This window comes from Aethalodelphis obliquidens, unplaced genomic scaffold (genome assembly GCF_003676395.1).
Source record: "Aethalodelphis obliquidens isolate GAN/ISIS:26980383/991018 unplaced genomic scaffold, ASM367639v1 scaffold105, whole genome shotgun sequence".
Classification (NCBI taxonomy): Eukaryota; Metazoa; Chordata; class Mammalia; order Artiodactyla; family Delphinidae; genus Aethalodelphis; species Aethalodelphis obliquidens.
In genome coordinates, this window is record NW_020838049.1 from 1162590 (window position 1) to 1175574 (window position 12985).

Below are 12985 nucleotides of genomic sequence, written 5' to 3' on the forward strand. Positions count from 1 at the left end.
CAAAATCCTTTTTGACCCACCTCCTAGAGAAATGGAAACAAAAACAATAATAAACAAATGGGACCTAATGAAACTTCAAAGCTTTTGCAGAGCAAAGGAAACCATAAACAAGACCAAAAGACAACCCTCAGAATGGGAGAAGATACTTGCACATGAAGCAACTGACCAAGGATTAATCTCCAAAATATACAAGCAGCTCATACAACTCAATATCAAAAAAACAAACAACCCAATCCAAAAATGGGCAGAAGACCTAAATAGACATTTCTCCAAAGAAGATATACAGATTGCCAACAAACACATGATAGGATGCTCACCATCACTAATCATTAGTGAAATGAAAATCAAAACTAAAATGAGGTATCACCTCACACTCGTCAGAATGGCCTTCTTCAAAAAATCTACAAACAATAAATGTTGCAGAGGGTGTGGAGAAAAGGGAACCTTCTTGCACTGTTGGTGGGAATGTAGATTGATACAGCCACTATGGAGAACAGTATGGAGCTTCCTTAAAAGACTAAAACTAGAACTACCATATGACCTAGCAATCCTACTACTGGGCATATACCCTGAGAAAACCGTAATTCAAAAAGAGTCATGTACCACAATGTTCATTGCAGCACTATTTACTATAACCTGGACGTGGAAGCAACCTAAGTGTCCGTCGACAAATGAATGGATAAAGAAGATGTGGCACATATATACAATGGGATACTACTCAGCCATAAAAAGAAACGAAATTGAGTTATTTGTAGTGAGGTAGATGGACCTAGAGTCTGTCATACAGAGTGAAGTAAGTCAGAAAACTAAATACTATATGCTAACACATATATACGGAATCTAAAAAAAATGGTTCCAATGAACCTAGGGGTAGGAAAGGAATAAAGACACAGACATAGAGAATGGACTTGAGGACATGGAGAGGGGGAAGAGTAAGCTGGGACAAAGTGAGAGAGTACCATCGACACATATACACTACCAAATGTAAAATAGATAGCTAGTGGGAAGCAGCTGCATAGCACAGGGAGATCAGCTCAGGGCTCTGTGACGACCTAGAGGTGTGGAATATGGAGGGTGGTAGGGAGACGCAAGAAGGAGGGGATATAGGGATATATGTATGCGTATATCTGATTCACTTTGTTATACTGCAGTAACTGACACAACATTGTAAAGTAATTATACTCCAATAAAGATGTCAAAAACATTATTACTTAATAACTGCATTTTAATTTTAGGAAGCCAGTAGTTTCTAGAGAATAGCTTGCTTAAAGATAAAAAGATTTCTAATCCTTGTTTATTCTAAGGATAATCCTATATATGTAGTGGGTCATTAATATCTTCGGGTCAAATCTGTTTCTTCAAAATAATATTATATGGCTTGACAAAGTTACTAGAAACATTGCTAGATTATGTTTCCTTCAAAAACTTGCTATACATAATCCTAACAGATTTAAGTGGGAAAGTAATGTTTCTTCTCATGTTCTATCATGGAAAAACATAAATTTGGGATTCACATCTAGAGAAAGAAATTTAAGGTAATAAAACTCTGATTGCAAAAATTTCCCTATGTAATTACCTTTGTAGAACTGATACACCGCTTCCTATCCCTCATTCAACTCCTAACAATAATAGAAACATAGTACAGATAATCTTACCTGGAATTACATTAATTATTCTAACATGAAGCTCTATGTAAATGGCTTGTATGTAAAATTAGTAACACCCATTCCTTCATGGTATGAAAGAATCCATTAGCAGTTTTCTTTGGGTAATTTGAGGTGGGGAGGTGAAGAACTGAGTCTGTTATCAGGCTCCCCGGATGGGGTAGCACACCTTCTTAATGCTTAGACCGCGATCCCCTGCGTTACACTACTTTCCATCCTTCTAGATCCAGAGGCCACATGGCAGTCATTGGTATTCACCACTTTTTCCAGGTTCACGTATTCTCTAATATAAGACTCAGGTACTGCTTATTTCCATTCTCTTATTGCTTCCCAGATACCCACGTCTTTCCCTTTTTAATCCTAAGCAGAGTTTTTATCTTTCTGAATCAAGTGAGGACCCTCACCCCATCTGATATTGTAGAGTGTTTTCTAAGTGAAACCTCCCTCAATGTCACTGATTTGCAGTGGATATTCTGTTTCGCGTTCATCAGCACGTTACAGTATTGAGTAAAGCTACAACTTTGTTACTCAGTACAGTGTTTGATTTCACTAATCTTTTTCTGATTAATAAAGACTCTGGATCTTTGAAATCCATATTAAGGTTTTAACTTCTCTGAAAGAACTCTAGATTTCAAACAGGATTTCTAACATGTGCAGAATACTAAAAAAACAAGTTCTGTGACAGGATCGGAAAACATTTTTTGTACCAGTGCTACCTCTACTGAAAAATTAATTATGCTGCAAATCAACTTTAAAAAAAAGAAGTTTAAAAAATATCATTATACCTTAAATTTATGGAGAAACCACCACCAAAAGGAATCATGCAAAAGAGCAACAGAGGCTTCTGAGAGGAAATGAGTCTTCCAGATTTTAAAAATTTTTCCCTATGGAAAAAAGACACATGGAGATCAAATTAATAATATTATAAGACATGTTACTGTAAATAGGCTTTATAAAGAGTGTGTATTTAATAGTTATAAACTACCACTGCTTAATAGAAATTTCATGTGAGCCATATATATATTTTCTAATAGACATTTTAAAAAAGTAAAAGTAAAAGGTGAAATTTTAGTGACAATTTGTTTAACCAAATGTATTTAAAATATATTTTAATACATAATTGTTATTAAATTATTAATGAAATATTTTACATTCTTTTGGGTACTGGGTCTTTGAAATATAGTGTATATTTTATACTTATAGCACATCTCAATTTGAACATAAATTTTCATCATAAATACTAGATCGCAATTAGATTTTGTAAACTATATGGTTGTAATTTTGTTTCAACCATAATTGAAAGTTGTTCAATAACTGAATCAAGTATTAATTTTAAAATTTATATATAATTAAAATAAATAAAATTTAAAACTTCAGCTGATCACAGACATAGAAAACAAACTATGGTTACCAAAGGGGAAAGTAGGGGAGAGGGATAAATTATGAGTTTGGGATTAACAGATACACTCTACTATATGTAGAATAGGTAAACAACAAGGTCCTACTGTATAGCATAGGGAACTATATTCAATACGCTGTGATAACCTATAATGGAAAAGAACCTTAAAAAGAACATATATACATATGTATGTATAACTGAATCACTTTGCTATACATCAGAAACTAAGACAACTGTAAAACAACCATACTTCAATTAAAAAAAAATTCAGCTGAGTCACACCAGGCATATTTCATATTCTCAATAATCACATTTGATTAGTAGTCACTGAAACGACAGTGTAGACTAGAAGAGGAATAGCAAAACTCCAAGACACATGTTAACAATTTCCCTTTTATGCTGAAGACAGGTATCAGCAATCATGGGATTGTAACCCAATGGGCCCCATCATAAGTCTAGACCCTAAAGATAGTGTTCACTCTAAGCAATTCATCAAAATTGGCACATAAAGTTAATTCACCATGACTACTAGAGACTATAAGTCTTGGTTTAAATAGGTACCTTCAATAGTCATTTTATTTTATTCACTAAAAGTTTGTAAGGCCAGACTCAGTAGAGTTCAAGAATTCTTTTAATGAAATCCATAGGTATGAATTTCTGTTCCTCAAGTACAAGTCTACAAAAAGGATACCGTGCAAACGTTTATACCAAGGAGATTATCTATCATGCATACTGTGGGAGCACTTCTCCTTCATAGGCCACTAACTATAGTATATACATTGGTAACAGCTTCAACTTATTTAGCACGGTTTTTTTTAACATCTTTATTGGGGTATAATTGCTTTAGAATGGTGTGTTAATTTCTGCTTTATAACAAAGTGAATCAGTTATACATATACATATGTTCCCATATCTCTTCCCTCTTGCGTCTCCCTCCCTCCCACCCTCCCTATCCCACTCCTCTAGGTGGTCACAAAGCACCGAGCTGATCTCCCTGTGCTATGCGGCTGCTTCCCACTAGCTATCCTTTTTACATTTGGTAGTGTATATATGTCCATGCCACTCTCTCACTTTGTCACAGCTTACCCTTCCCCCTTCTTAAAATACAGGAGAAAATCTGAATATTTTTTGTTGAAATTATTTGCAAATTTCAAGCAAACATGCTTTTTAGTGTAAACTAACTGCATGATTGCTTCTATTCTAAGCTTTGGTTATGTTTAGTATCACTAACTTTCTTTTTCAGGAAAATTCCAGATTCCTTAAAATATATCAATATTTAGTCAAAACAGCCAAAAACAGAAATCAGCCAAAAAACCCCAAACCCGACTTAAAAAGTTAAATGGTACTTTCCTCCATCACCCTCTACCCTTTTGTGATACTTTTTTGATTCAAACAAATGTAAACATACCTTAAAACCTATACATTATCTGACTTGGAATTTATTCTCCTAATATAGATTCTAGGTTGGATAAAACTACTTCTAATGATCTCTTGATTTCTGTTTGTGTATATCTGTATCTTTGTGGCTCAGCTTTCTTAAAATATAGGCCGCTTTTCACTCAATTCAATAAAATTTTTACTGAGCATCATCTGTAGCCAAGGGTCCATTCTGGGTGGTAAAGGGGATAATTTATACTTTATCAAGAAACTTAATCTATGACTGTATGTTCAGGAATGTATTTGGATGGGGTTACGTGAATCCAGTCAATTCCATGGATTCCCTCACCTTCAAGCATGTAACAGTAACCCTTTAACCTTCTTTTTCCAAGTTTCAGATGTTATAATAAGCATTTCTATGAAATAACCTTCCCTCTGATATTATTTTCCTAAGCTTATTTTCTCTTCACTTTAATGTCATCATCTATCTCAATGCCACTGCATTGTGCATGATCTAGCAAGCCAATTTAAATTCTTTACTGAAATCAGGGAGGGGTATTAACAAATAAAACACTGGTTATCTATACCTAGATATACCACTGGTACACAAACTCAAAATATCCTACACCCAGCTGCTTGTCATATCCTGTGCACCCCTTCCCCCAAACCCATACCTATTTACACTCCTCACTTTCCTACTTCTTTCAAAAATGACAGCGTCCTCCAAGTTAACCATATGAAATGTTTATCATAGCTGTACTTCTGTGCCTTGTTTATGTGACTGTGATGTACATGCACCCATAGTTAAAACACAGTCCCATTTTAGAACACAGAATGTGAGAGTTAAAAAGATTATATTGTCTAGAACATTTATAAGATGATTTTAACAATAATTTGTATTAATTTCTTTTTACAATAAAACCTTTTCCCTGAGGAAACTTTGGAAAATATAGTCAGAGAAAGTCACAAATAAGCTCATGATCCAGGCATAACAATTACCATCTATTGTTTTTCTCAAAAAAAAAATTGTATCAGGTGATCAAGACGGCAAACTAAGCCTTCCCTCTCACCCAAATCCCATAAAACATAAAAGAGAATTGAAAAGCATCTGTATTAGCATGGAAAATAAGAGAGAGTGTCATTACTGAATCATTTTAGGTGGAGTTTTCAACTGAGGTGCTCTGTGGTTCCCTAACTGAGGGGCAAACAGGAGACCCAAGTCAGGTTAATCAGATTATTTCTTGGAATACTGTGTCTTGAAGATGGAACACTAAAGTGATACACTCTCTTTCACCTTGAAGAGAGGGAAAAATGGGCAGAAAATAATGGCTGGAGCTGATTCATCCAAATTTAATGGTTGATTATACTCCTTCTGAAGGACTGTAGAATACTATAGCAGGAGGGAAAACAGGGATTTTGTGTCGAGAAAGAAAGAGCCACAAGGAGGCTGGGGGTGAGGGATGGGAAGAGGGCCTACTAGGGGCCAAGTCCATCTTAGAGAACTGTCTTGAGAGGAATCTGCCTGGAGGTACAAGGAGCACTGTTCAAGTCCCCAGGAAACAGAAACCTTTTTAGATGACCGCTTAATATTTAACTGGGTGGGAAATCAATACCAGTAACCACTCAGCCCTCGTCCTATCCCTGGCAATCGGTGTCCAATGATCTAGTTACCTTCCTATGCCTGCAGTTTTTCATCAACTGGCTACTCTGTAGGGATATTTCTTAAAAATTCCCCAGACACTTGGAGGTTCAAAAGGTAGGGTGTGGGGAAGGGCTCTCATAAATTATTTTGGGATCAAAATGAGCAGGCTAACATATCCTGAGCTATAGAGCAGGAAGAGGGGGAGTGAAACACCTGTTACAGTCACATGCCAAGCCAATGCACACTGGCAACCTCAGACTCCTGAGGCAGTAACACAGAATCTAATACATTCTCTTCTGGAGATTAGAGTGTTAAAAATGTCACTGGTTGGGGCTTCCCTGGTGGTGCAGTGGTTGAGAGTCCGCCTGCTGATGCAGGGGACACGGGTTCGTGCCCCGGTCCGGGAGGATCCCACATGCCGCGGAGCGGCATGGGCTCGTGAGCCATGGCCACTAAGCCTGCGCGTCTGGAGCCCGTGCTCTGCAATGGGAGAGGCCACAACAGTGAGAGGCCCGCGTACCGCAAAAAAAAAAAAAAAATGTCACTGGTCCTTCCTGCCAGACTTAATGCCCAAAAGAATTAAATCTTGCTTAACACCTAATCTGTCATAGCTTTAAATTAAGGTCTAATTCATCAAATCATATTCTCAAAATATATCACACAATAATAATAAAATAATGTTTACATACGTCAAAGTTATGGGCTTTTAAAATAAAAAGATAAATCTGTTCAGCATTCAAATGTCTGGGTAGTTGAGTAAGCTCATTTGTTCTGAATCCTGGGAAGTTGCAACCCTAGAAAGAGGGAAATACCACAGAACAGGAATTACTTCATTCTTTTCAGTATAGTAGTCTCATATGTCTACAGAAGACAGATATTTAACTATCATTCATTAACATAATTATTTTACATACTTTTACTAAAAATAAGTAAAATATATTTATCCCACCTAAGAAAAATCTTCATATTATCTGTTTCTATGAAATTAAGAGCACTGACATATTCATATGCCAAATCTAAAAGTAAAAACAATTACTTCAGAACTAATTTTGACATAGCTCAAATTACCAAGAATTTTAGCTACACTACACATAAAGAAATGGACTAGGCAGAAAAAGAACGCTTCTGTATTTGTTTCCAACTTTCTCTCCTGGGGCCCCTATCTAAATTTATAGCTTTATCTATCTTATTGTAAACATTCTTTTAGATCCACATAATACTTTTGATATATAATCTCATAAAACAGAAATTGTAAATACCTCTATATCCTTCTTTGTCTCCATGTCATCTGAAAGCTGGAAAACATTTAAAATAAAATCTTTAAAATTCTAAATTTAAGAATTTTTATACTTTGTAACTTTGTTCAGTTAACGTGTGTGTGTGTGTATGCATCTCTTAGTGAGGCCTAGAATGCTGTTGCTGTATTAGATGCTGGGAATGCAAAGATATTCCTTGTCCTCAAGTTAGTCAGAGGGCAAGAGAGGAATCAGATACGTATACAAAACACAAAGAGATAAGGGCTATGATAGAAATATAAACAAACTACTTATTGCAGTTTGGGTCCACTGGGAAACAGACTGTGAGGTGGAATTTAGTGTTCAGAATGTTTATTGGGAGTGACTTTGGGATTAATATCTATGGAAGGCAAGAGGAAAGGGAAGATTGAGAAGTCAGCTATGATGCACATCTAACAGCCCTGACCCTAAGCAGAGCTTGTGAACTGAAAGGACCCATAGTAGTTGTTCTGCACTGGGTTGAAACTGCCAGGCCTTTCTGTTTCCGACTTGATTAGTCATTGTATGTGAGTGGCTCCTGGATGGTCGTTTACTTGGGAGAGGAAGTTCTCTCTGTGAGAGGCAATCCCTGAAGGGGCTGCAGCTGAAGGGTGTCCCCTAACAGCACTCTTAGCAGTTGGGGCAATGGGTCCTTCCTTGAAGGGGAATCTGGGAGGAACATCTTTGTGTCCACCACACTACTTTACACAGAGAATAAGAAGCCTTCTGTATAAATTAGTTTTTGATCATCTAGACATGTTAATATATTGTTTATTATTTTCCATATACCCATTTCCTCCCCAAATACATAGGCTTACAGGCAAATTTTATACACATACACACGTAACATATATTATTTAAGAGAAGACATAGGAAACCAATTTGAAAGGATGATTACAGATTGCTAAATGAAAGAGGATCACATTATTGGCATTTTTAAAAAATGTGCAAAGGGATAAAAAGGAGAAGGAAAGTGAGATCAATTATAAGAAAGAAGGCTATGTGCTTGACAGGTACAGATATAACTGGTCGTTAAAGACGGCGTCAGATTTAGAAAGATGTTAATGTTAATCTCAAAGTCCTGGCTTTATTTTGCAGGAAGCAAAGAAACACCTTTCAAGGAACAGAGTAATAGTAACACAGAACTAGTTCTTGGTCATACAACCTGGAAAAGATACCACAAAAATATAAATAATTCATGTTAAAATCCTGGATTTCCCTGGTGGCACAGTGGTTAAGAATCTGCCTGCCAATGCAGGTGACAGGTTCAAGCCCTGGTCTGGGAAGATTCCACATGCCATGGAGCAACTAAGCCCGTGCGCCACAACTACTAAGCCTGCGCTCTAGAGCCCGCAAGCCACAACTACTGAAGCCCGCGTGCCTAGAGTCCACACTCCACAACAAGAGAAGCCACCGCAATGAGAAGCCTGTGCACTGCAATGAAGAGTAGCCCCTGCTTGCCGCAACTAGAGAAAAGCCCACATGCAGCAATGAAGACCCAATGCAGCCAAAAAACATATTCAATAAAAATTATTATTAAAATTTTGTTAGTGTAATTCATCTAAAGGTCATTTCAATAGATCCTGGAAAGTCATCTGATAAAATTCATTAGAATTTTTGAAATTCTTTTGAAAATTAATACAGAAATCACAATGAATAATGTAACTACCAGTGTTCCCATGTTCTCACAACCTAGAATGGATTACTGTTATTTTAGTATTTGCTTAAGACTATTTAAGATAAAATATGAAGTTTACATATAATAAAATATAAAATTAGATCCCTTTTTACCACGATCTCTAGTTCAAACCGTGTGTTCCCCTTCCTTGAGATAGTCACTATCATTTGTTTGGTTTGCACCCCTTCAATTCCATTAAAATACTTTTACATATATGTGTATATACATAGAAAGAATATGTAGACTTTTGGTATGTTTTTAAAATTTAAAGGAATGATATTAACTGTACATATTACTTGGTAACTTGCTTTTTTTCACTGAATATGTTTTGACAATCTACACAAGTTGGTATTTATGGACCTGTTAACTTCCAGACAGCTTTTCTACCAACCTACCTATTCCCTCTGCAAAATATAAATAAAATCAATAAAAGTTCACAAGCAACTTTGCCAAACATCAAGAACAAATGATATCCCTATATTCAACAAACTATCTATAGACTAAAGAGATGCTAAGAGAAGAGAAGCTAAGTAACTAATTTTCTGAAGTTTGTATAATTTTTATACCAAAACCAAAAAAGATAATCATAACTTATCAGACACAGATGTAAAATCCAAAAAGCAAACCAAATCCAATAATGCATTAAAAATATATCCTGGGGCTTCCCTGGTGGCGCAGTGGTTGAGAGTTCGCCTGCCGATGCAGGGGACACGGGTTCGTGCCCCGGTCCAGGAAGATCCCACATGCCACGGAGCGGCTGGGCCCGTGAGTCATGGCTGCTGAGCCTGAGCGTCCGGAACCTGTGCTCCGCAACGGAAGAGGCCACAGCAGTGAGAGGCCCGCGTACCGCAAAAAAAAAAAAAAAAAAAAAATATATCCTAATATAAGAATGGTTCAACTTCTGAAAAGCTGTTAATGTAATCTGCCACATTCACACATGAAAGGCTTAAAATAGCTTTTGCTATCACCACAGTGGATTATTTTCCTCTCCATTTCAAACCATAAAGATGTTTTTAGTTTTTGTGTACAGCGATATCTATATTCAAATCTAATATTTAATCTACATCTATACCCACATCCATATATCTTTATTAAACTTGGAGTAAATTTCTTTAATCTGAAAAATGTTATCTAAACATTTAAAGTTGTACCTAATAGCAAAGTACTATCATTCTTTCTGAGTCAGTCAGACAAGATGAGAAACTGGTAACATTGTTGAGTAATATACCTATACCAATAATAATTTCCTATATACCAACAATAACCCATTTAATTACATAATGGAAAACTAATCTCATGGACATTAGTAATAAAAATTTAAGATACCTAGGAATACATTTAACAGGGAATGTGTAGAACTTATATGAAGAAAATCACACGTTTTTATGTGACTATATGTGGAATATAAAAACAAAAAACAAAAGCAAAAACAAACCAAAAAAATGAACAAACCAAACCAAACAAAAAACTAACACATATAAAGAGAATAGAGTAGTGGTAACCAGAGGGGAAGGGGTAGTGGGGAGGGCTAAATGAGTAAAGGAGATCAAACATGTGGTGACAGGCAGAATCTGTATTTTGGTGGTGAGCATGCTGTAGGGTATACAGAATTAGAAATATAATGTTGTATGTGAAACTTACATAACGCTTACAACCAATGTTACCTCAATAAAAAAATAAATTTTAAAAAAAGCACACAAATCTACTGATAGACCTAAAATAACACCCTTATGCTTTACTCCCTTGCACAAAAATAAACACTGGAATTAAACACAAAAAAATAAATCTGTAAGAACAATATAAGAGAACACAGGTGAATATATGTATGATCTTGTAACGAAGAAAGCTTTCTTAATATTATGGCACTAAAGGCATAAGATTTCAATAAAAAATTACAGATTCATGAAAATATAAAATTCTATACAGTGAAAAAATACTTTTGGGTTAAAAGGCAACCAAGAAAGTAATATAAGTATGTATAACATATGTTACTGAGAAGTGTTAATAGTTTTAAAGCATAAACAGCTCTTAGAAATAGAAGAACAGCTAAAAAATGCCCAAAGTTCATAGGCAATTCATAATAATAGAAACACAAAACCTAATAAAAAACTAAAAAATCAACTTCATTAGTGAAATGTATGCAACTGATAACATTTATGCCTGTCAATTTGCAAACATTAAAAAATACAATATTAAATATTGACAAGGGGATGGGTAAGGGATCAATCACAGACTCTATTGTTACAAATACAAATTGGTGCCACCTTTCTAGAAAACATTTTGGCAGTATGTGTCAAAACACTTAGCTTTTCACATTTTTCCCATGTGGTTCCTCTTCTGAAATTTATATTAAGAAAATACTCATGCATAAGCACAATTTTTAGCTCTGTTCACAGAACCTTAGTAAATAATAATGAATAATGAAAACTAACCTAAACGTCCAACAAAAGGGCTATTACATTAGTTTATTTTTGAAATGATGTAGAATGATATTTAATGATGAAAATTCCATAAAACATTTAATGAATTAGAAATAGTTTAATTTGAATTTTCTAAAAAATTTTTAAAGAACAATGAAAATGACAATAGTGAGATATATGTAATTTATTTATAAATGATAAAGTTAAGATACTTGCCTTTTTAGTGCTTATCTCTTTTAATTTTCTAAAATGACTACCTTAGTCATAATCAGGAAAAAACATAAAAAGTAATTTTGAAATTTAAAAAACATTTAAGGAGGTGGATGGATGAGTGGTAGCACTTAAAGTCTTTATAGCTTTAATTTTAGAATGTATTTTTGAAAAGGACTAAGTTTCTCAAAGTCATTCAAAATATAATTCTAATCAAACTCTCAAAGAGATTAAAAAAAATTAACAAAGTAATTCTACAGGCAGTAAAAATAACTGTTATTTTTTTCCTAAAGGAAAATGACTGATATAGGACCTGTATCCCTAAGATGTTATAAATTTTTAAATAACCAGAGGATGAAATATAAGTCTTCAAATAACTTGTAGTGATGTGAAAATGCCAACACTCATAATGTATGTGTAAAGAAAAATATGAGTCCAAATATTTTAAAAACAGGGATAGATAGATGATAAAAGACTAAAAGGAAATTTTTTAATGTTACTAGTACTTATCTATGAAATTATACTGATTATATTTTCTGTGAAAATATAATTTTTTAAGGAAGATGAAAACAAATACAATACCATTATCTTCTTTTCCTTATGGTAATTCCTCAGAAATTCCTTATATTGTTCCAATTTTCCATGAGAACCTATAAAAAAATGAGAATTCACAACATATAAATATATAAATAGCCTTTAAAATTGAGAAAAATGTAAATACTTTAAGTAGATTATATATAAAACCATTCAATGAGATCATCTAGCTATTTTGACAAGCATAATGCTAGACACACACAGTCTTAGTTGAATCAGTCTTAGTTGAATAATTATATCTCCTGTTTCCTTTTGCTATTTAGAAATGTCATGCTCCAACTAATATATCTTTAGTACTTATTCCTATATCCAAAGTTTTACCTTAATCCCTTACTACTGAACAAGCCTATGTTTTTCAAACAGCTCAGCCACTTACATTTGGTTGTTTCACTGTCACCTTATATTCAATACAGTACAGTACTTTGGAGTATGGCCCAGTGAAAGACTATGGGGGGCTTTGAAGTCAGATAACCTAGACTTAAATATCAGAGTCCAAGCTCTGATATTTACACATAGAGGACAATAAATATACAGAAAATTATTTTTTAAAAGCATACACATGTGCTCTCTCTCTCTCCCTATATGTTTATATAGTCACACACAAGTATATATATGTAGCTTGTATAATTTCAAAAATATTTTTTAAAATTACAATAATTAAAAATTCAATAAGGGACTTCCCTCATGGCACAGTGCTTGAGAATCTGCCTGCCAATGCAGGGGACAT

General features: G+C 34.6%; 1 protein-coding gene across 1 annotated transcript in view; it reads right to left on the reverse strand.

Moving 5' to 3' along the window:
• FAM227B (family with sequence similarity 227 member B) overlaps positions 1–12985 on the reverse strand; it is a 253534-nt gene that overhangs the window by 209137 nt on the left and 31412 nt on the right. Inside the window, exons 4-7 of the mRNA XM_027096637.1 lie at positions 12247–12314; positions 7342–7377; positions 6772–6876; positions 2450–2548 (exon numbers count right to left, since the gene is read on the reverse strand). Coding sequence (XP_026952438.1) covers positions 2450–2548; positions 6772–6876; positions 7342–7377; positions 12247–12314 — 308 coding nt within the window. The remainder of the gene's footprint in view (positions 1–2449; positions 2549–6771; positions 6877–7341; positions 7378–12246; positions 12315–12985) is intronic.